We start from the raw sequence: 24996 nt of genomic DNA, 5'->3' as shown, positions 1-24996 counted from the left end.
CCCAGGGACAGGGTCGCACAGAGTTGGACACGACTGAAGCGACTTAGCAGCAGCAGCCTGCTCTCTTCCCTACACTGGGGATTATCCTTTTTTGGAGAGTAGAGTTCTTTGCAAATGTAACAGGTACAAATTCAGTGTTTTTATCTGTAAATCATGAATTTAAATTATCCTGAATATTTTTCTTATCCATTCTGACAATATGCATCAGCTGAATTGCCCACCTTATATCCTATACATATATATATATATATATATTTTTTTTTTTAATTAAATTGTTTCTCTCTCTTTTTTGGACTGATGCTGAAGCTGAAGCTCCAATACTCTGGCCACCTGATGTGAAGAGTTGACTCACTGGGAAAGACTCTGATGCTAGGAAAGATTGAGGGCAGCAGGAGAAGGGGGCAACAAAGGATGAGATGGTTGGATGGCATTGTTGACTCAATGGACACGAGTCTGAGCAAACTCCGAGAGAGTAAAGTGCAGAGAGGCCTGGCGTGCAGCAGTCCATGGAGTCGCAAAGTGTCAGACGTGACTGAACAAATCTGGAAAGGGCTCTTTTTTTCTATAAAGGAAATAGATTCTTTGCCATATTGTTAGTTGCCTTTCTGTTAGCAAGTTTTCGGACATCCAAAACTTTATCTTTTTTAGGTTGTAAAATAAAAGATTTTCCCCTTTCTCCCTAAGTCAGTCAGTTAAATATTAAATGCCTACTCTGTACCCAACACTGAGACTTCCCAATTTTACTGAAAAAAAAGGATAAAGTAATTTGCTCAAGGTCAGTCAGCAGTAGGGGAGTGCCTTCAGCAAATACTTGTTGAATGAATGAATAAGTGAATTGAGAGACATGCAGTTTTACTTATCCGCATCAAGTGGCAATTTAACCCTTGGTCTAGGGTCATCCCTTATCTCAAGAAATACTGCTCCTATGCTAAGGCACACATGTTTTAAGTCTCTGCAAGCAGAGTGCTGGAAGGAAATATACCTGCACCATCTCCTTTAAACTAACCAACTGGTACCCATCCTGCTGGAATGGTAAACCATGTCATGTCACTCCACTTCTGTTTGGAAGGAAAACTGCTTTCATCTTTTTAATTACTAGGAGACCTAAAGCTCCAAAATTCTCGAAGGATTCTCAAGGATTCACAGACCTCGACTTCACGCCCAAAGTGCAGAGCCTGGACAAGCAGCACTGGCATTACCTGGGGGCTTGCTAGAAAGGCAGGATCTCTGCCACACCCCAGAACCACTGAGTCCGAATCTGCATCTTCACAAAAGCCCCAGGGAGTAATTGCGTACATTTGAAATTGAGAGTCATTTATTTACTTTTTGCCACACTGAAGGGCATATGGGATCTTAGTTTCCCGACCAGGGAATGAACCTGAGCCCTCTGCAGTAGAAACATGGAGTCTTAACCAATGGACCACCAGAGAAGTCCCAAGAATCACCAGTTTTAGATGAAATATCAATTTCTTGAAACTAGCTCCTAACAAAGCAATATGTGTACTCTAAATGCTGAAGAAAAAAAGTTAAAGAACCTGATAAGTCCCCCCACAAGCTGTGGAGTTTGTGGGTAGATCTTGGTTTGTCTCTTTTTTTCCCACTTCCTATAAAACAAGGAATACTGAGAACTCAAATATTAGCTGTTAACTGTCTAGGGCTGACCAGGATCTGGTACCACTAATACAAACAGAATGAATTTAACTCTTAATAGGCCACCAAGAAAAAACCCGGCTAGGTGAAGGCTTGCTGTTTAGTTGCTCAGTTGTGTCTGACTCTGCAACCCCAGGGACTGTAGCACACCAGGCTTCTCTGTCCTTTACCATCTTCTGGAGTTTGTCAAGCTCATGTCCATTGAGTCAATGATACCATCCAACCATCATCCTGTCACCCCCTTCTCCTGCCCTCTATCTTTTCCAGCATCAGGGTCTTTTCCAGTGAGTTGGATGAAGGCTGGGAAAGAGGTATTCATATAACAAAGAATAAAAATGCAGATTGTCTCACTAGTAACCATTATTTCTGAAAACACCATGATTAGTACTTCAAGTCCAAGTTTTTGACACTCTCAGGAAATCTGTTCTGTCACCTACAAGGCAGTACCCCCTCCTCACCCTTTACTCTGAGGCTTCAGCAATGGTGAGAAGTACTGGATCTGCTTTATCCAATTCATGCTCCCAGCAACTCTTTGTGGTAATTTATCATCTGCATTTTGCACATGAGGAAACCGAGGCTCAAAGAACCTGAGTGATGGAACCAAAGGTCACTCTCAGGTCTGAAGACAGGTTTTGACCCGGTCACTTGGGCGTGTGAGCTCTGTAGCCCAAGTATGTCAGAACCCACTAGGCTGGGTGGTGAGAAGTAGCTGTCTCACCCAGACAGGCACTTTTTCTTTCCAAAAAATGGCTTTAATGAGGTATAATCTACATACCACAAAACCCACCGCATATTTTTAAGATGCTGAAAAATGTGAATATTCATGGAAATAAAGATGTTCTTTCCCCTCCAGAAGGAAAGCCAAAGAGGTGGTGAACCCAGATGAGCCGGATTCCAAGGAGCCCCGGAGTCGGGAACGCCTACCTTGGATTCCATACAGCCGGTTGAGGCGCGACCGCCGGGCCTCGTCGGTGTAGGGGACTGCAAGCCACGGCATCTCACTGAAGTACTGTTTGAATGAGTCCTCAGACCTACAGAGACACATGCACAGAGACAGAGCTCTATTACTCCTCAAGGCACCACCATCAGGTCCTCCTCGCCTCCCACCAAATTGCGTCCAGGGCCCTACAGACGCCCCAGCTTCTAATCACTGTGCTCCCCGGACGCCAGGCTGGGGAAGGACCGACCCAGTGCACAAGGCCCCACACAGCAGGTGGACGCCAGGCTGAAACGCCAGGCGTTTCAACAGACTGCTCCTCTGCAGCCTACCCAGTCAATTCATGCTCAGCTTTTCTTTTCAACATGGACAGGTCTTCCTTTAATTAGGAGCCTAGATGTTCAGACACCTCCTTCCCTGTAATGCTTGTAATCTGTGCATATAACTGTGATATGCACAGAACACTTTTAATCAAGCATACACCTATGATTCCATATCTAAGAAACTCTAAGAGTGATAAATCTAATTAAGTGATAGAAGCAGATCAGAGATCTGTGGGGCTGGAATTTGGGGGCAACTGAGAAAAGGCACAGGAGTTCTTTTTTTTTTTTTTTAGAATTAAAAAAAAAATTGGCTGCACCCTGTTGCATATGGGACCTTAGTTCCCTGACCAGGGTTTGAACCCACACCCCTTCATTGGAAGGATTCTTAACCACAGGGGAATCCCACGAGGGAGTCTTTTCATTGATGGGAATGTTCTATATCTTCACTGTGTTGGTGACACAAGTACATACATTAGTCAAAATTCACTGAACTCTATACCTAGAATGCATGCATTTTACTGTATGTAAATCATACTTCAATAAAGTTGATGTTTTTAATTTATTTTTATTTTTAAGAAGACTTCTTTTTTTGGTGGTGCAGTTTGTGGGACCTTAGTTCCTCGACCAGGGATTGAACCAGGGCCCTTGGCAATGAGAGCACAGTGTCCTAACCACTGGACCACCAGGGAATTCCCAAGTTGATGGGTTTTTTTAAGCTTTAAAAAGCCCTGTGACATGGCTTCAAGGTTGCCCTAGGGAGCAGAGGGGTGGGCCCAGGGGCCAGTACAACTGAGCATAGCATCATACAGGCATTAAGGATATGGCAGTGCATACAAAGCCCTCAGTGTGTTGGCATCTCAGCGATCCTTCTGTGAAAAGGAAGCCTGGTGGCTCGGTCTGAACTGGGGCTGGAGTTTTGTGACGAAGGAAGGTCACTGATGAGTAAAGCCAGCGAGAGGGCAAGAAACAGAGGAAATTGAGGCTAAAAGGCCCTGACATACTCTGGGAAGAAAGCCTGCACTTTTTGTTTTGTGGGCAGACCCCAGAAAAAGCATGTGGCCAGAGCTAAGAAAAATGAATGCAGAGCCAGCTAAGACAGGTGTCATATTCCATTAGTCTCTGGCTGTTTTCTTTACATCCTCCTTCTTCCATATCTACTCACCACCATCCAAAAAGTTGAACTGACCAGAAAAAAAATGCATCCTAATCTCCAATGCCCCAGGCCAGGATAAGGATGTCCCTTAATACTGACAGCAAGAATGGGTTTTTCTTGGCTCCCCTTTAGACCATTACATGATTAAATATGAAATATATCTGCCCTTCTGCCAATCATCCCAGATAGGTCTTCCCCAAGCCCTAGCCCCAAGTTCTCAGCTACAGAGCATGAAAGGCAAGAGCCATCCATCCACCTGTGGAAAAGGGGAGACACACCGCCACCCTGTCTGCCAACCCGTCAGCACACGTTACCTGTCCGCACTAACAAAGATGATCTCGAATTTCTGGCCTGCCTCCTTGATCTTCCGGTAGGACTCCACTAGGACCCGGGTGAGGCTTCGGCAGGGTGGACACTGCAAGAAATGAATGGGAGCCTTCGGCCTCCGTCCTGCCTTCTCCTGCCCCAGTCCCAGCCGCCTGCCAGCAGAGGCCGGTTCAGCAAGACCCACGCTGGATGTGGATCGCATTTCCAGTTTATGGAAGAGGCAGAAATAAATGTGCCTCTTGTGATGGTGAGCATCTGGGGTCAGCGGGCAGCTGTTAAAACGAATCCCCTAAGGGAACGTGGGGAGCCTTATCAGAATGGGTTAGGAGGACTCCCCTTTTTATTTATGTATTTTTTAGGGGGAAGGACCTTCCTTTCAGGCCAGTCCAAAGAAGTCCTTTTCTTGCTGCTAATATCATTCGTAACAGTAAGCACTGGAAGCATGCCAGCAATGCACGAGGCCCAGGAGAGAGCAGGAATGCCAGGAAATGACACCTGAGCAGTCACACCTCCAGAAGCCAACCCCAGCTAGTTTCGGCGGCGACATCACTGCTCCCTTCTGTCTGGATGAAAGAGGGACCCAGCACTCACCCAGTGTGCGGAGAAATAGACTCCCACGTGAGACCCCTCCAGGCTGCTGCTCTCCAGGGACTGCCCGTTACTTCTAAGCAAGGGCCCTGCAATGACTTCCCTGAAGGGTTTAGGTCCCCAGGGGAATTCCAAACCTGAAACAGGCAACAGATGGCGAGAAGGTTAAGACTCTTCCTCGGGGCCTCTGACCCAAGAGGCTTCCAGGATGCAGAGCGCGACAACTTTATCACCAAATGGTATTGGCTAACATATCCATAGGACTGGCAGCTAGAGCAGGAATAAAAGCAGGACTCGTTCATGGCAGATCCCTACCTATCCTCAAAGCCATGGTTCCTGAACCTGGAGGATCACAGGACCCATCTCCTGGGGAGCTTTTGAAAAGTACAGAAGCCAAAGTTACCCGCCACCCCCTTCCCCACCCCTATCTCAGGATCCTGGGGCAGGGCTAAAGATGCACGGCCAAAACAAGGCCAAATGACTCCCCAAGTAACTGTGACAATGGGACGGTTGGGGAATCACTGCCTTGGGTATTAACCAAGTATGCGTGCATGCTCAGTCACTGAGCATGTCCGACTCTTTGTGACTCTATGGACTGTAGCCCACCAGGCTCCATTGTCCACAGGACTTTCCCAGGCAAGAATACAGGAGCGGGTTGCCATTTCCTCCTGCAGGGGATCTTTCTGACCCAGGGATAGAACCTGCATCTCCTGCATTGGCAGGCGGATTCTTTACCACTGATGCACCAGGGAAGCCCATTAACTGTGAGTTTCTTCAATTCCAACCCCAGGCTCTCAGTGGCTCCCAACTTTACATTTTAGAATCAGCCAGGGAGTTTTAAAATCTGATGCTCCTGGGTCCCACCTCCAGAGATTTTGATTCAGCTGGTCTGGGTTGGGGCCCAGGGAACCAAGTGAGAGGAGAATTTCAGTCTAGTGAAAGGAAAGTGCAAAACCACTCGACCCAGATGGTTGACATTCTGATGACACATAAGCCCCAGGCAGGAAGAGCACACAATATGCTCCCCGCTCAACAGAACAGCGTTTTCTCACAGGGTGGTCCAGGGACCACTGGCTCAAAATCGCCTGGGGTGGATGGGGAGCGGGAGAGAGAAGCAGATCCTGGCTGGAAAAGCAGGTGGCTGAGTCCACCCTGAAACACATGGAACCAAAAATCTCTGGGGGTAGGGCTGGGGAAGCTGGGTTTTTAACAAGCTTCAGAGTTGGGGGCAGGGGTGTGAATGCGTGTGTGCCTGTGTGTTTACACTTCAGAAGATAAAGACTTGGTTCTATTGTAACTGCCCTGGTTTTTACTGAGGGCAATTTTTTGAAGATGAAATTTTTACTGGGAAAATTTGTGATTAGGGCTGAACTCTGTAATTGGATGAATACATGAGGGACGGAAGATCTTATAGCCTTTGTATGACTCCAGTGCCCAGGGGAAAGAAACAGGCCCTGGACAGCCTCTGAGCAAGGTGACGAGAGTCACCCAGACACGGCCATCCACCCAGCTGGACAGGAAGACCAAGGCTTAGGATTTGGGCAACACCAAGGAATGAGGCTTTCCTGGTGGCTCAGATGGTAAAGAATCTGCCTGCAATGCAGGAGACCCGGGTTCGATCCCTGGGTAAGAAAGATCCCCTGGAGAGGGGAATGACAACCCATACCAGTATTCTTGCCTGGATAATCTCATGGACAGAGGAGCCTGATGGGCTGCAGTCCATGAGGTTGCAAAGAGCTGAACTCAACTGAGTGACTAACACTTTCACTTTTTCACTTCAAGAAATGAGGGGCGCTAGGGCCAGGAGAGCAACACAGAGACTGCAACTTTGCTATCGTAATATATATTTTCTAATTTATTTATTTTTAATTGAAGGATGACTACTTTACAACATTCGTTTGATTTCTGCCATGCATCAACATGAATTAGCCATATGTATACATATGTTCCTTCCCTCTTGAGCCTCCCTCCCACCTCATACCCTTTCCCACCCGCCTCTAGGTTGTTATAGAGCTTCAGTTTGAGTTCCCTGAGTCATACAGAAAATTTCCATTGGCTATCTATTTTATATATGATAGTGTATATGCTTCCATGCTACTCTCTCCATTCATATCACCCTCTCCTTCCTCCCCCATGCTATGGTAACATTTTCAAGAGAAAAAAAAAAAAAATCCCCAAACCACACAGGCTGCCTCTTGATTGTGGAGGTGAGAGCTGCTGCTGAAACAGCAATGTAAGTCAGTAGCTGGGCTCAAACTGCTTCTCAACGGCCTCCTCAGCCCTCAAAGCTAAACTTCCTTTTTCAGATTCCTTCTCCTTTGGCCCATGAATTAAAGCCCCCACGAGGGACATTCTGATCTCTGTAAAAACCTTAACCATGACCTGGAGAATACTATAATTTCATCAAGACAATATTCTCTAGCCAAATAACCCCGCACTCATGTATTTCCTTTTTACACTCTCTACCAACAGGGAGGAGGGCAGGGTGGGAAGACATGGCAAGGTCTTACCCTCTGGGTCATCGCGGATCACCAGCAGCCCGTTCCTGCACACGACCTTCCCGGAAGTGGCGTCTAAGAATATGAGCGATGGAATGTTGGAAATTCGATATTTGTTCCAAAGTTTAAGCTGTGAGAAGAAAAGTAAAAGAAGGTGGTTAAATCCAAGATGGCAGAGTTCTTTGGAGCCTCCTGAAGTAGGCTGGAAAACACGAAGGTACAGATACATGAATTACTGACTAAGAGCAGGACTGGCTGGGCAAAAGGGACAAGAGAAGCTACAATCTCACTTGTCCTGAGGTCTGAGACAATGGAGGGGACCCTGGGTCTGAGTCTCAACCAGGCTTAAGTCACAGCAGACGCCAACAGAGGACCACATTTGTCCTGGTGGTCTCTTCACTCCTACTTCCCCGACAGGCACTGTCTCTAAGAAGCATAATGAAGATGGATCAGGCATTTTTCAAACACAATCAGATATCCACCAGGTGGTTGAGGCAGGAAGCGGGGCTTATTATTGGCGACTCTCCACCCAATCAGCAGGCAGGTAATGGGCTGTGTCCCCTTGGCCCCAAGGGAGAAGGGACAAAGGGTATCCAACAGGTGACCAATACTGAAATCAGCCCTTCTCCCCACTTCACCAGGTCCCTACACAGGGAGTATCAGTAGTCGCTCTAAGCGTGTGCCACTCAGCCTGCGAACACCAGGGAAGCACAACCCTCAGCCAGCCCCAACCCTCAGTTCCCTGTGCCACTCAAAACAACCCCTGGTCCTTGGCAGGTTCCTGCGGTCAGCTGTGCCAACTGTCAGAGGGCCAAGGTCGAAGAGGACTGAGGCAGAGAAAGCATAAAGGCGACAGCCCAGGGCTCGCAGCCCAGTGAGTGCTGGCTCTTTGGTGAGCTCCCAGACGTCTGGGGGGACGTCGCTCAGGTGAGCCGCCAGGTACTCTGGAACTGAACTGCCAAGTCCAGAAATGACATAATCATCATCAAACTAACAGCGCACCTCCAGAGGAGAAAAGAAACAAGGCTTAGGCCGCAGGATGGCCCACTGGCTTGTCACCTGCAAGCCTCCCTTCTGGGGATCTGGGGCCCAGACAGGAGGGCTGGCTGTGTGAGGGCTGGCTGTGCAGGCACTGACAGAACAGGGTGTGGAGGTGTCCAGGGAAACGGGCATCAGCCACGCACAGCAGACGGAAAGGCGTGTGTGGCTGTGATCATTGTTTTCAACTCAGTCCCAAGCAGCCAGGGAGTCAGGCAGGGTATCTATCAGACAAGAAATGGGAGGCTTCCCCTGCCTATGGAGACCTGGGTCTTGGCAGGAAGTGTTGTGGGACCCCACCTTTAACTGGGTGGGCCCCCATTAAGGCTGCATGTTTTTCCCAGCCCCACATTTCCGATGGGCACCCCAAACCAGCCAGGATTTCTGATCAAGAGTGACTCTGCACACACAGTTTTCAGTGACTGATTTTGCACTGTTCCTGAGAATCCTGATATAGGATTCAGATGAAACATTCTGAGAGGTTCAACAACAAAACAAGACCATCCTACTGCTGGAATCAGGTTTGTAAGTCTGCTCGTACCAGGATCCAGCCAGGTTAATAAAAAAAAAAAAGAGAGCGAGGAAAGGGGTGGGGATTAAAATTATCAGATTTTTATGATTTAAAAAGGAATTATTGGGGGAGAAAAGTAACTATGCAAAAAAATGGAAAACACAGCCACAAAAATTGAGATAAAAATCACCCATGACTCATCATTTATGAAAACGTAGACAATTTTATATTTCCACCAATGGTAAATCACAGCACCCATTTCCTGGTACCCTCACCAACTGTTATCACTACCATTGGTTTTTTTCAATTGGATAGAAAAAAAAATGATGCCTCATTTTTTTGCTCATCTTTATTCTACTTACTGATGTTTAGGAGATATACCTATATCTCACAGTTATAAATACACTGCTTTTCCCTACATATTTTTTTTACAAGAGAGCTGAAATTCATTCAACAGATATTATCTGAGCACTTACTATGTGCCAGCCCTGGTTTAAGCACAAGGGATACAAGAAAGAACAAAGCAGGGGCATTTCCCTGGCTTGTGCTCCAGCAGTCAGTCTAGTGGTTTAGAATCCACCTTGCAATGCAGGGGACACAAATTCAATCCCCTGGTCCGGGAAAGTAAAATCTCACATGCCACAGAGCAACTAAGTCTGCACGTTACAACTAGAGATCCCACATGTTGCAACGAAGATCCTGTGCGCTGCAACTAAGACCCGGTGCAGCTACAACATAATATGAATATATATATTATATGAACATGTATTTTACATATATGTATATATGAAAATAATAATAAACTGTGGAAAATTCTGAAAGAGATGGGAATACCAGACCACCTGATCTGCCTCTTGAGAAATTTGTATGCAGGTCAGGAAGCAATAGTTAGAACTGGACATGGAACAACAGACTGGTTCCAAATAGGAAAAGGAGTTCGTCAAGGCTGTATATTGTCACCCTGTTTATTTAACTTATATGCAGAGTACATCATGAGAAATGCTGGACTGGAAGAAACACAAGCTGGAATCAAGATTGCCAGGAGAAATATCAATAACCTCAGATATGCAGATGACACCACTCTTATGGCAGAAAGTGAAGAGGAACTAAAAAGCCTCTTGATGAAAGTGAAAGTGGAGAGTGAAAAAGTTGGCTTAAAGCTCAACACTCAGAAAACGAAGATCATGGCATCCAGTCCCATCACTTCATGGGAAATAGATGGGGAAACAGTGGAAACAGTGTCAGACTTTATTTTTCTGGGCTCCAAAATCACTACAGATGGTGACTGCAGCCATGAAATTAAAAGACGCTTACTCCTTGGAAGGAAAGTTATGACCAACCTAGACAGCATATTCAAAAGCAGAGACATTACTTTGCCAACAAAGGTTCATCTAGTCAAGGCTATGGTTTTTCCTGTGTTCATGTATGGATGTGAGAGTTGGACTGTGAAGAAGGCTTAACGCCAAAGAATTGATGCTTTTGAACTGTGGTCTTGGAGAAGACTCTTGAGAGTCCCTTGGACTGCAAGGAGATCCAACCAGTCCATTCTGAAGGAGATCAGCCCTGGGATTTCTTTGGAAGGAATGATGCTAAAGCTGAAACTCCAGTACTTTGGCCACCTCATGCGAAGAGTTGACTCATTGGAAAAGACTCTGATGCTGGGAGGGATTGGGGGCAAGAGGAGAAGGGGACGACAGAGGATGAGATGGCTGGATGGCATTACTGACTCGATGGACGCAAGTCTCAGTGAACTCCAGGAGTTGGTGATGGACAGGGAGGCCTGGTGTGCTACGATTCATGGGGTCACAAAGAGTCGGACACGACTGAGCGACTGATCTGATCTGATGAAAATAATTTCAAGCACTTACAGATAATAAAAGGAAGCCAGGGCAGGGTAAGAGCAAAGGTATGCTGGGTGGGTTTTAGTGAGTGCTGTGGAAGGAATCTTTGAAGAACTGGCATTTGAGCACAAACCTCAGTAACAGCATGAAACAGTCATGTGCAAATGGGGGAAGGCTGAATAGGGAAGGCAAGAGTGGATGCAGCCAGACAGTCAGGGGCCACAGTGAGGCCAGAAGGGCACTCACAGACTGGATGTTTCAGGCCCTGTAGACTGGTAAAAATAACGGAATTTTATTCTAAGCATACAGTCAGCTCTCCATATCTATAGGTTCCATATATACAGATTCAACCAAGTATAGATCAAAAATGTTCAGAAAAAAAAAATTAAGAAAGTTCCAAGAATCAAAGCTTAAATTGCTAAGCACAGGCAACTGTTTATATAGTCTTACATCATATGTATAACTATGTGTGTTATATGTACACTGTATTAGGAATTATAAGCAATCTAGAGATGATGTAAAGTATACCTGAGTATGTGCGTAGGTTATATGCAAATACCACGCTATTTTGTATATGAGACTGGAGCAGCCACGGATTTTAGTATCTATAAGGATCCTGGAACCAATCCAGGATACGCAGGGCCAACTGTAACAGGAAGCTGCTGAGGGTTAAGGCGAGTGGTGCAGCCTGGTTTATCTTTTAAAAGGTCACTGTGGCTGCTGTGAACGGACAGACATCAGGGGAAGACCAACTCGGGAGACCACTGCCAAGGGCCCAGGCAGGAGTGGAGAGCAGCGGCAAGGGCCTGGGCTGCAGCAGCACAGAAGGTGAGGACATGGCTGTGCATTTTGAAGACGGTCAATAGGGCAGGTTGACAAATGGGTGTAAGGAAGGCGTGAGGGAGAGAAAAAGGTCAAGGGGGCACTGTACTGTGACTTGGAGGCTTGAGCAAAAATGTGTCAAGGAGTTCCACTAACCATGATGAGGGACAGTGGCAGAGCAAGAAGTCTGAGAGGGGAAAAATCAAGATAGAAGAGTCATTTGAGGTGTCTGTTAGACATGCAAGTGGAGATTTCAAGTAGGCACCTGGTTTATAAATGCAGAGTAGGGACTTCCCTGGTGGTACAGTAGTTAGGAACCCACCTTGCAATACAAGGAACACGGGTTTGATCCCTGGTCAGGGAACTAAGATCCCACATGTCGCAGGGCAACTAAACCCACACAATGCAACTACAGAGCCCCCAGCCTGGAGCCTGTGTGCCACAACTAGAGAGTCCATGCCACACAACAAAAGATCCCACGTGATGCAACGAAGATGCTGCATGCCTCAACTAAGACCTGACACAGGCAAACAAGTAAGAAAAGTTACTGTTTAAAAATAAAGAAATAAAAAGAAATCCAGACTAGGGGGTGGAGGGACGAGATACAAATCAGGGATCCTCAGTGCCTAGATGCTGTTAGGGGCCATGGGCCCGGGGTGAGGTGATTCCAAGGAGAAAGCATGGCATTGGAGGAAAAGGGACCCTTAGGGGAGAGCCAGGGACACCCATGGCAGGCTGAGGAGCGATGAGAGACATAGGAAAAAAAGGAAAAAAAAAAAAAGGAGACTCTGGTGTCTCAATAGGCAGGCGTGGAAAGTGTTTTAGAGAGGAGCGTGTAGGTCACTGGGTCAAATGCTGCTGAGACGTTGAGTAGGATGAGAATAGAGAACTGACCGGTGGTCACACATGATCTTGATGGGGTTGGGGGGAGGGTAGTCAGTGCAGGGGTGAAGCTGACACACACACTGGAATGGAAAGGGACAGCACCTCTATCCAACACACACGCCTACAGTGGGCCTGGGACCCAGACCAGCCCGAGTACTCCTGCCGACATGTGAAACATCAAGAGGAGAACAACAGAAAGAAGAGAGGTTATAAAAAGAGAAGAAAATGGCAGATAAGGGGCTGAGGTAGTGCCTACAGGCAATTCTCTTTAAGAGTTTTGCTGTAAAGGGAGAAAAGAAATGGGACTGTCGCTAGAAAAATACCTGATGAGGTCAAAGGGAGGGTATTTTAAAGATGGGAGGTACAGTAATATCAGGCTTCCCCGATGACTCAGCAGTAAAGAATCTGTCTGCAATTCAAGAGCCGCAGGAGACGTGGGTTTGATCCCTGGGTCGGGAAGATCCCCTGGAGGAGGAGACGGCAACCCACTCCAGTATTCTTGCCTGGAAAAAGTCCCATGGGCAGAGGAGCCTGGCAGGCTATAGTCCATGGGTTCGCAAAGAGTCGGACACAACTGAGCGACTAAGCACAAGTTACTGTCATATCATATTTGCTCGGGATGATCTGTCTCAGGTTGTAGTATCCTGGTTACTCTGCTCTGAAACTGTGCAGGAAGGCACAGGAATGATCATTCCAACCATGTTCATTTTGATACCTGAATCAGAAAGAGAACCTTGTGTTAGAAAAGTCCCACAGGCCCACTTTGATGATTCTTTTATGCCAACTGGAAATGCGCTAAAGAAACGATCACCAAGATTCATCTCTGTGCCTTTTCAAGTGTGGGTAACATCTCAAGTCCACTCAAGGTTTCCAAAAAGCCCTCTTAAGACTCTGGTTTCATAACCATTTTGGGGTCACAATCACTTTTGACGATAAAAGCTACATACAGATCCTTTCCCCAGAGGAAAATACCCATATATGAAAAAGTCTGTAATTTCATAGAGTTTGTGAATTTCTTGAAGCCTGTGATTGAACCTGATTCCAAGAGCTCTATGGACTCCAGAAAAAGATCACCTTCTTTTAACAGTTCACTTTAGTACATGGCGTAACCTTGGTTCAACTGGGAGAACTATGATACTGCTCCATCTTTACCCTTGTGAAAACTTCCCCTAATGAGAACCAGCATTTGCCTAAACTCTAAGATGATGAAATGGTGAAAGGCGGGACATTAAAACCACACTGTATGCGGCTGCCATCTTCCCCAACTCATTCAGAGCCGAGCACCATCAGTGGTCTCTGATTCATCCCTTTGCCTTCAGGATGGTGAAGAGCAGAACCACCTGGGACAGAGCGCTAATGTCACTATTTTTTAAGGATCCCCAAGAAATGAGTTCAAAGTCCTCCTTGGTATGATGTTAGAGCATTTAAACACAGTCAGGAGCATAAGTGCTTCTACATTATCTCAAAGTTCTTCTTGGGAGGAAAAAAACAGTGGTGGAGTAAGTCAACAGGCTTCGGAGGGGCTGGGTTTCCATCCTGCCGGGATGCCTCAATAGATGTCAGGAGGTGACACAGTACCACACCTTGGGCAGGTCACACCTGCTGGCCGAGCACGGTCATACACACCCCACAGGATGAATACGGGACTTAAACGAGGTAACGTGTGTGGAGACGCTCTGAAAACTAAAGCATTACACACATGGGGCACATCATTAATATCTGAATCAAATTTATGCTTATTTCCCCCTTGTCTTGTCAGCATCCTTTTCAAAAAACATTTTTCTGTCAACTCTATTTTAAAGTTAAATCAATCAACCGTAGGGTAGGCTGCACATAAAACTCCTCAGAAAGCGGGGATTTCCTTTTGTAGCCAGTGGTCTTTTTGCCGTAAGCACCTTCTACAAACACACACATATTTGGGGGCCAGTTTTATGTGGTCTGATGTCTTCTCCCCTCCCCTTTTTCTTTCATCCACCTCCCATTTTGGATTTCCAGATTTTAAGAGGCATCTGGATATTTATTTTTTAAGCGGACGCTCTGGATTTTGCTTTTCTCTCTTAAGAGAACTCTGACCTTATGTCTGATTCTGCTTGAAAGTGGGAAATACCATACAGTCTGCTACCAAGGAGCGTAGGAGGGAGACAAGCTGAGTCAGGAGGTTCCCGTCCCGGCACCTGGACCAGGGAGGTGGACTGAGGGCAAGAACTCCTTCCAGGTGATCTGCGCTGAAAAGACGAAGAGCTAGCTCACTGGAAGGGCCACCGCTGCATGTAGGAGAGACCCCGTGACTCTTCCATCCAAAGCCTGCTCTCTCCCCAGTGACTGTCCTGGCACAATGTCCACCCAGAGTTCATTTCCATGCCACATCCCACCTCCTTTCATAGCTACCCAGAGGCCAGGCAACCGAGAGAATGGGTTCCCAGCAAATGCCCAGAGCCTAGAATCCAGAAGCAAAGATGAAACAGACAAAAAGAAACAGGAGACAAGATTAGCTCGACTTGGCCAAAAGCAAAAAAAGGATGACAAACCAGGCTATCGGGTTACTTAACAGTTCCCATTCCTCAGCCTGGCGGCTGGTTCTGGTTAGCAATCCAGGGCTGTGGTTGGAACTATGGTCCCAGGAATGTTGTCCAGAAACGCTGTTACAGTGACCCACGAAACTACGAAGCAAAAATCAAAAGGGATGGGATTGGGAACTGGTAAACTGTAAAAATGCAGACTCTGAAGCCGAGCTGATCAGAAACCCTGGTGGGATTAGTCAGCACCCGCGCTTGCCACAGGGAAATGCCACCCGGCCATTTCTGAGAAGCCCAGCTCCTGAGGGTGACATGGAATCCGCCTCTCATTCGGAGGCTCGGGTCTTGCACTTGACTGGGGGTCTAAGTTTTTATTTCTCAACAGCTGCTGCGAAACTGTGGGATCAAGCCAAAGCTAACACAGATGGAGGATTCATCAGCCGGCCCCTTGGCAAGGTCAGCTGGAACCTTCTCAGGGAGACCTCACCCCAGCCCTTCCACCGAAGGCTGGCCACAGTCAACGCCATCCTCTTTGTAAGCAGTCTGTGAAAACAGAGCCTCAAAAGTGTCCCACCCCTTCTCACCAAACACGACCACAGCCCATTATACATGCACAGTCAGAGGGAAACCCCCCACCCCAGGCCCTACTGCCCAGTGTCAAGACGGCGTGGACACTGGAGGCTGCTCAGCACAGGCCCGGGAGCCCAGGTCCAACTCTGCTCCTGCCACTTGCAAAATGGAGATGACAGCACCTACATTTCACTGGGCTGTTGTGAAGAGTCGATGTATAAAGTGTTTAGAATAGGGCCAGGGACTTCCCTGGTGGTCCAGTGGCTAAGACTCCACGCTTCCACGCCAAGGGGCGCGGGTTCGATCCCTGGTCGGGGAACTAAGATCCTGCATGCCACATGGCAGGGCCAAGACAAAAAGGAATAGAGCATGACCCAGATTAGGTACTGTGTAAGCGTTAGCTTCTATTGTTGCTGTTGTTATTGTTATTCCAGGGCCATTCTAAATGCTCTACTAGGACCCTGTCCTCATATTCCCGGAGTTAAGACCAAGCCTTGCTTCTGAGGCAGGAGTCCCAGTGTGTGATTTGGCCTAAGATTGCAGTTCCCCAGCCTGGTACAGCAGCTGGCCAAGTACAGTGCTTGGCACATGTTACCTGGTTCAGTAAATGATGGTGAGCAAATGGAGAAATGATTGAATGGAAGGAAGAAAGGAAGAGAGGGAAAAAAAAAGGAAGAGAGGAGACACTGTGGACAGGCCAACCAGACTGGACGCCCAGCGACAGTCAAGTTGAGCCATTTAAAGGGCTTCTTCCTTGTGCTTTTGGGAGACTTGGAGAGGCGTTCCTTATTCTCTTTAAACTGCAGAACACATCAGTCAAAGCCAGTGCTGGTGGAATTAGAGCTCATCTCCCTTTATCTAACAGTGACTCTCATCCCCTCCCTTCTCCAGCTCTCCTCTGCCTGGAGCCAACACAGAGAAAGGACTGGTGAGATCAAGGAAGAGGGGCGGGTGGGCTGGGCTGGGCTGGGCTGATTGGAACCTGCACCACGTTATTGAGAAATCAAAGTCCTCCCAGTGGACATATCTCTGAAACTAGATTAACAATCAATTTCCCTTTCACTACAGTTGCGTTCAGAAGGAGGACCTGTGCCCTAAGGGTCGTAGAGCAAGAGGTTTACAAAATAACACGTCTACATTGCTTCGTGCAAAGCGCCAGGTGTGAAGTATACTGCACACCCTCCTTCTGGGTCTGTCTCTGCTACTCCAGGCTGTAGAGAAAGAAAAAGACTAGATGTAGAAGAACTGTGTAGAAGAGATGTTAGAAATCTACTCTTCGTTTCCCCAGACCCCAGAATGGTAAGTTTTCCAGCTGATTTACAGCTGACCTAGGTGGGCTGTCCAATCCACCAGACACTCATCAGGTGTGAATAATATTCAACACTAATCAAAGTGCTGCAAGGGACACGAAGCGGGTGAGACACCAGGCCCGCCTTTAGGAACATTACTGTTTAGAAGTAGAAAATGGTAAAAACGGTCAACGTCAAAGCTATTTTACAACTACTTCTGTACAGGCATTAACACATAGCAACTGCCAGGAGAAGTGAGCAAAAGGGGCCAGAAGGAAGCCTGGCTCCATCCTAGTTTAGGGAACGTGCCAGGAATGGCTCTGTGTGTTCAATCAAACATGCTTAACTGTTTCAAACATCCTCCATGAAACCACTGTGATTCCAAGTAGGGGCAGCCCCACGAACCAACAGCTCTGGGCTGAGTTTGGTCCCTGTGGGTCACGCAAATCTTTTTTCAGTACTTCTGTCTATCAGAGCACAGTATGGTGTAGGTAAAATGGTTAAGAACATGATTATGGAGCCAGGATGCTTGGGTTCAAATCCCAACTCTGCTGCATGCCTGCTGGGTGACCTGGGACAAATTTCTTCACCTCTCTGAGCCTCTAATTCTTGAGTAAAGTGAGGATAAAAATAACCTGCTCCATATTGCTGTTGTTAGAATGAATTAATGATTAATACATATATAAGACTTAGAACACTGCCTGATATACAGTGAGTGTTCAATAAATGTCATAAATGATGATGAGGTCAAAGAGGACACTGCCATTTCTCCTTGACACCAAGTGGGAAAATGTGCTGACCCCACTAACTCCATGTAGCACCTACATCAGCTGTCGTTTCTCATTCTGGTAGAGGAGGGATGGGAGAAATAACTTCTTACGCCTTGTGCCATTTTGGGACGCCCGCAGACAGAGGACCCAGGCCAGGAGACAGCCCCCTAGAGCTGTCTTCATTGTTCAGTTGTTAACTTGTGTCCAACTCTTTTGCGACCCCATGGACTGTAGTCCGCAAGGTTCCTCTGTCCATGGGATTTCCCAGGCAAGGATACTGGAGTGAGTTGTCATTTCCTTCTCCAGAAGATCTTCCTGAACCAGGGATCAAATTCGCGTCTCCTGCATTGGGCAGGTAGATTCTTTACCAGCGCACCACTTGGGAAGCCCGCCCTACAGAGTAAGTGCTGCCTACTCCCAGCCTGGTGCTGTGGGAACATGTTAAATTCGTAACAGCCTCACTTTGCTGCGCAAGATACTCTTTTTACAACAGAAATCACATTGCTGCTAGTATGAGGTGACGGATCTGATATGCTACTTCTTCCTTTTATCTCTTTATCTAAGAAATGTCTATCCTCGTCAGCAGCCAGCCATCCACCACACACACTTCACGGGGTAACAGCAAGCTCTGCTTCCGTCTTAACTTGTCAAAGACCTGCCGGTCCCCAGGATGCGGGGTGCACACTGTGCTTCTTTTAGGGTCGACACAGAACCACCCCTGCCCCTTCATCCTTCCTCTAGGCTGACCTCTGGGTTCTAGGGCCCCCGATCCTCACTGCATTAGCACAGGAGGGAAACACATGTAGCAGCTGGGCGCACAGGCTCCACAGGCAGGTGGCCTGGGTCTGAATGCTGGCTCTGCCACTTGGGCAAACTACACAGCCTCTCAAGCCTCACTCTCTTCAGTGGCAAAATGGTGTTGTCGTACCTACTTCCTTGAGTTACCGTGAGGATAAGTAACACACATGATGTGCTTAGAACCATCCCTGCATACAGTAAACACTCAGATGAGAATGCTGCTAACGTGTGTCCTTCCAGATTCTACTGGTATGGAATCTGATGAAATCTTTCTGACCAAAGTCCATTTACAGCAACAAACCCCGCACATAATCAAACTCCAAGAGCACTTAATAAGCAGCATTCTGGAGAAGGCAATGGCAACCCACTCCAGTACTCTCGCCTGGAGAATCCCATGGACAGAGGAGCCTGGAAGGCTGCAGCCCATGGGGCGCTAAGAGTCAGACACGACTGAGTGACTTCACTTTCACTTTTCCTTTCATTCATTGGAGAAGGAAATGGCAGCCCACTCCAGTGTTCTTGCCTGGAGAATCCCAGGGACGGGGGAGCCTGGTGGGCTGCTGTCTATGGGGTCGCACAGAGTCGGACACGACTGAAGCGACTTAGCAGCAGCAGCATAGGATTCAAATTCAGGTCTGTCTTTCTCCAAAGCCCATGTAAGGATAAAAGGTAATAATAGCAAACATCTGACTAAAAGTACATCACAGAGATCACTAAAAGCCTTAAGATCTTAGTGACAACTTGGAAAACAGTGACAGCACAATTGTTAGTTCCTCATTAAGTTGGAAAAAATTTCTAACATCCAGAAGTTTGGGCCCTCATCAGTGTTTAAAAAAAAAAAAAATTTCAAATAAACAAAGACATTTCTGTCAAAAAAAAAAAAAGCAGCATTCCCCTACTATACATAAAATGGATAACTAACAAGGACCTACTATTTAGCACAGAGAACTATATTCAATATTTTGTAACAGCCTATAAGGGAAAAGAATATGAAAAAAGAATATATCTATCTATAACTGAATCACTTTACTGTACAGCTGAAACACAACTATATTTTTTTTAATTTCTTAAAAAAAAAGAAAAAGCAGTATTTGACAGTAACAATCAGGACACCACAGGGCCACCAGACCCGCCAGGGATGGGGCTCAGAATAATCCACACAAATAAATACAGAATGGTTTATAAGAGACCTCCTGACAGAAGGTAAGCAGATGGACTCTGAGGAAGGAGGGGGGGCAGAGGAGGCTCTGCTTCTCCGGCAGCGGCTCTGGGAGGGGCAAAAGCTCCCCTTCTTCATGTAAACACAGACACTTTCCAGACCAGCATCCAGCCCCTGGATCCTTCTTTCTCCTAACTGGAGAGTGGCAGAACAACTAAGAAATGCCCACTAAGTCTAACCATGACTACCCGGGACAAAAGGGGCTGATGGTGGCCACGCTAGTGGGCATAAGAGGATAAGACATTTAATGGGGACTTCCCTGGCAGTCCAGTGGTTGGAACTCTACAAGTTCACTAGGGAGTGGGGAGGGGTTGGGTTCAATCCCTGGTAGGGAATTTGTATACCACAGGCCTGTGTGGTGTGGCCAAAAAAAAAAAAAAAATTAAAAAAGAAAGAAGATAGACATTTTAAAAACTGGTATTTCACATGGCTTGGAGGCCTGGGGCCTGACTGCAGCTCCAGCAGTGGGCTGCAGCTTTGTGACTCTGGTGAGGAAGCCACAGTGGGTGGTCATGAAAGAGGTTGCGTCCTGTCTACAACTAGCAGTTAAGAAGCGCTCTAAGACACAGTGGCCAGGGCCTCCATCTCCTTTCCTCCTGGGAGTCACTCACCAGACAAGTCTGCGACTAAATCTCCTTTCAGAAAACTGCACCTTTGGACTGGCTTCAATCACCACCACCACCAACAAATGAACGAGATAAGCAATGATGACAGGGACATCCCTGGTGGTCCAATGGTTAAGACTGTGCTTCCAAAGCTGGGGGCTGGAGGTGGGGGTAGGAGGGGAGGTGGTGAGGGTTAGACCCCCAGTCAGGGAACTAAGGTCCCTCATCTACGAGGTACAGCCAAAACATTAAAAAAAAAATTTTTTTAAATTTTTTTTTATAAAGGTAAAAGCTGGGAAAAATGATGCCCACAAATATAAAGACAGAAGATGTACATGTTTTCTTCTTACTCTTTCAAAAGCGCTGAACTGCAAAATATTTCCTGATCCCTCTCACTCACCTCAGGCTTGGAGAGTCCTGGTCCCTGAACACTTGGAACCTGGTTCCACTTGCAATACCAATTAAAGAGGTTCATTGACTCTGCCACACAACTTCCTGCTCTAGTGACTCAACAGGCCAGGAGATGAGCAGTTGCTGGGAGCACAAAGGGACATATGGCTGCCAAGTTCTTTCTGGCCGACACCACAGACGAAGAGGCTGCTCCGCTTCCCCCTGCTGCAGTTTCACAAGCTGACGGAGGGATTTCCTCAAGCCCCATCTGGTATGAAAGCCTCTACTGGGCCGGAGTGGTTTGGAACAGCAAGGGGGTGGCTAAGAATGACAGATGCTGGCAAGGAAGCAGAAATAAAGACAGGGGCCCGGGAGTTTTCAGAGGAGAGAGGATGAGGAGCCAGAACTGGTTTGCAATGGAAGAGACCATGTCCTGAGGCCATCGCTTCTGCGGGGGGACAGGGTTCTTGTGGTTTGTACCATGGCGGAGCCCCCCTCTGTTGACATTCTTAGGAAAGTCTGCCCACATTCGCCCTGAGCAGTGTGTTTTTGCTGGAACACTGGGCTCTTGGGGTCTGCCACCTCCTTTGAGAAATGTGTCACCTCATAGGTTCAACCCAGAATGTTTAAGTTCACACCAAAGAGAAATAAATTCTGGAAAAAAAAAAAAAAGATTAAAAACAAAACAAAAAGGAAAGAGAGGAACCCTAGGAACAAGGACTTTGGGGAAGGAGAAGGGCTGTTCATTGTGGGTTGGGGATTCTGTTGGCAGAAGCTGCACATCAAAGCGATGGTATCTCCTGCTTTCCCCACTCCTTAGCCCAAAGCGGTAGATGCCATCAATGCATCCCCCCACAACCAGTCATCCTCACGATTCAACACAAAATGTAAGGACGTCAAGTTTAGGAACTGGCTATAGCTGATAAAAGGATTCTTGCCCAAAACAAACAAAACCGCCAGCAAGGTTTTGTTTTAATTTAAAAAATTTTTAAATAAAAACACAGGGAATTCCCCGGAGGCCCAATGGTTACAACTCCGCTCTTCCATTGCAGGAGGCACGGATTTGATCCCTGGTCGGGGAACAAAGATTTCGAAAGCCACACATGTGGGCTGGTCAAACAAACAAACAAACAAACAAAATTAAAACCCATACTAGCAAACTGTCTTCATCTAAAATAGGCCTTCCCTCAGGAGACCGTGTTAGTGTAGGTTCTCGCAGGAGCACAACAGAACTCCCCTCGCCTACTTAGTTCTGGGTTGGCTGGCAAGCCGTGACCTTTGAGCTCCAGGTTCTGATTCTCTACTGACTCTCAAACGCAGCACTTGCATGACATATCCATTACAGACCTACCGTCCACAAGTGAATCCCTAGGGCCAGGTACCAGTGAAAAGATCCAATGAGAGAAAGAGAGAGACAGGTCACAAATCATGGGAACAAGAGAACTTGAAAGATGTGAGGTGATCCAGCAAGTCAACAGCAAAAGGGATCCCCACCCTTCTAGAATCCTACTGGTTTCATTCTTTCAGGGCTCAAAACCAAAGACCATACTGTAGCTCTTTCATCTGACGACTCCCTCCAGGGCACAAACCTTACGCTGCTTTTGCGTGTCAGACGTGCCTGACACCTGGCAGGTACTCAATACATCCTGATGACCACGACGATGATGATGACGACAACGAAAATGATGGTGATGTTCAGGCCAAGGAAGTACATTTACTAGCTTCTCACCTTTGACTCTATAGATGCAGCATGAAAAATAAGCAAGCTAGTATTTTGTTCTCACGTATTCATCGTGGTTTCTAAACTTAAGTCACTCAGTTGCGTCCGACTCTTTGTGGTGGACTGTAGCCCACCAGGCCCCTCCGCCCATGGGATTCTCCAGGCAAGAATACTGGAGTGGGTTGCCATTTCCTTCTCCAGGGGATCTTCCCGACCCAGGGATCGAACCCAGGTCTCCCGCATTGCAGGCAGAAGCTTTAACCTCTGAGCCACCAGGGAACAGCTACTAAATAAGTTACTATCCAAAAAAGAAATCAGGCAGATAGGCTCAGAACTTTCCTGAGCTTCCAGGAAATCAGGAATGCGATTGTGTAACACCTATGAACCCGAGTGCTGTAAATTACAAGTCAGAGGGGTGAGCAGGGTTTCCATGTCCTCTCTCCCAATGAAATAGGGGCCGGAAGTATGGTTTGTGATGTTTATCACAGAGATGTTTATCATTTCAGCACCATCCGTACCTGCTCCACCGTGGAGCTATTAACACTCAGCACATTACTCCTTTCAATTTCCTATTTGATTGTTATTTCATCAGGGTTTTTTGTTTGGTGTTCTTTGGTGTTTTTCTTTTTTTGCCCTGGCTGCACAGAGAGCTCTGTTTCTTGGCAGAACTTTCTGAGTGCCCAGTTAAACCCCTTGTTACCACTTTCCTGCTTCAGGAAGTCCCCACGGAGCCAAATGACAAGGGGAGGAAAAGAAACATTTACAGTGATGTGAGAAATTCCCAGGCAGGAAAAAAGAGATCAAAGAGGATAGGCATAAGGGCCCATTCTGCCCGGAGTCAGGCACGTGAAGGCCCGCCATCAATTGGGCTGGACTGGTCCATGATGGGAGCAACATTACCTCACCGGGAACCGGTGAGCCAGGTTGCCATGTGCTCCGGACCAGCTGTGTCCTGAGCAGAAAGACTCGCACCCGACACAGAGCTGTGCTCAGCATGCTGCAAGATGCCTTTATATAGAAATGGAGTGTGTGGCCTGCATTGTTCCCCTCCGTCAGCTCTTGAAATGAAAGGGTTCCACGGCACAATGAAATAAATAACAGCAGGGAGAGAGAAGGAGGGAGGTAAATTGTTTGGAAAGTAGAAGACAGGGTGGAAAAGATGAAATTCAAGACAGATGTGTGAGAGCTGCAAACATATGTCCTTGAATTTATGCATCCAAGTGATTCATGTAGAATAAGAAAGAGCTACAGACCCGATACAGAAATAAATATGGGAGTCAACACAGAACAAAGTATTACATCCCTCTGTTCTTGCAAAGAAACATCCGTTCACGTCGCTCACTCTGCTAAATAAAGCTGTCACAAAACAGGGTGAGTGCAGCATCTGAGATGAAATTATTAATTAAGCCAAGGGTCTCTACACTCCCAGCAGGATGTCAACCACCACCCATTTATTTCCAATGACTGAATGCTGACGTCTTATCTCTGAAAGGTATGGTCACCGTTTGCTTTCACATCAGCAGCATTTTAAAAAATAGCTGTATTTGCCAAGTTAATGTCTGACCATTAAGGAAAAAAAAAAAAATCAAGCAGGAAATTTAGATGGGCGTTTCCACAGAAACACAAAAGTCCAAGACACTGTCCGGAAAGACATTTTTACAATGCTGTGTTAGTTAGTGTGTGTTGTTTAACTTCTAAACAGCTAACTCCAAGGGGCCACCACACAATTGGTTCCAAATGCCTCATTCTGAGAAAAAAAACACGGGCGGCCTGCCTCGCTGCTTAACGGCTCTCGGTTTGGGGCTTCAGATGGTAACAAGAAAAACTGAAAACAGCAGGAAGGCCCTGGTTGGTTGTGAGGTGTCCTGGAGAAACGGGGGTGAAGCAGGGTCTGATGATGTGACGCAGGAGGCCAGAGGCTGAGTTCCCAGATCGGTCAAGGTCACGCTCGGCAGGACGTCAGGCCTCCCACAACCCCACACAGGCCTAGGTGCTCGTTCAACAACAGACTTTTCTCAAGCGCCTAAAACCTACCAAGGACTTCCCTGGTGGTCCAGTGGTTAAGACTGTGCTTCCATTACAGGGGGCGAGGGTTCAATCTCTGGTCATGGAACTAAAATTCCATATGCCGCATGGTGTGACCAAAAGAGAAAATCAATTAATTATAAAACTTACCAAGTATTTATGCTAGATGCTGTGGGGATATAGAGATTGAGGACAAAGTCCCCTGCCTTCAAAGGAGAAAAGGAGTCTGGTGAGTTCCTGGACCTGCTCACCATGTGGACATTCCAACTGGATGCCAGTCCTTGTCCTGCTCACCCCCTCACCGTCCCCACAGCAGGGACCCCCGGGACATGTCTGGTCTCTGGTGCCGACCTCAGGCCACAGGTGACTGCAGCAGCTGTGGACACTTGACCTGAGACCATCCCCACTTGCTCCTGGGAATTTAGAAAGTGAACACAAAGTTGGATTCAGTAAGGGCAGAGCTCCCCGACTAGTGATCTGCAAAGAGGTTAGAGGAGGTGCCATGTTGATACTCTCAGCCC

The 24996-nt window shown here is 47.1% G+C and overlaps 1 protein-coding gene across 1 annotated transcript in view; it reads right to left on the bottom strand.

Moving 5' to 3' along the window:
- Positions 1–24996, bottom strand: part of NXN (nucleoredoxin) — a 163900-nt gene that overhangs the window by 17754 nt on the left and 121150 nt on the right. Inside the window, exons 2-5 of the mRNA XM_027517371.1 lie at positions 7489–7606; positions 4982–5115; positions 4378–4478; positions 2575–2681 (exon numbers count right to left, since the gene is read on the bottom strand). Coding sequence (XP_027373172.1) covers positions 2575–2681; positions 4378–4478; positions 4982–5115; positions 7489–7606 — 460 coding nt within the window. The remainder of the gene's footprint in view (positions 1–2574; positions 2682–4377; positions 4479–4981; positions 5116–7488; positions 7607–24996) is intronic.

The sequence above is a fragment of the Bos indicus x Bos taurus genome, chromosome 19 (genome assembly GCF_003369695.1).
Source record: "Bos indicus x Bos taurus breed Angus x Brahman F1 hybrid chromosome 19, Bos_hybrid_MaternalHap_v2.0, whole genome shotgun sequence".
Classification (NCBI taxonomy): domain Eukaryota; kingdom Metazoa; phylum Chordata; class Mammalia; order Artiodactyla; family Bovidae; genus Bos; species Bos indicus x Bos taurus.
Note: the sequence above shows the minus strand (reverse complement) of the source record. Positions and strands in the feature narration are given on the sequence as shown.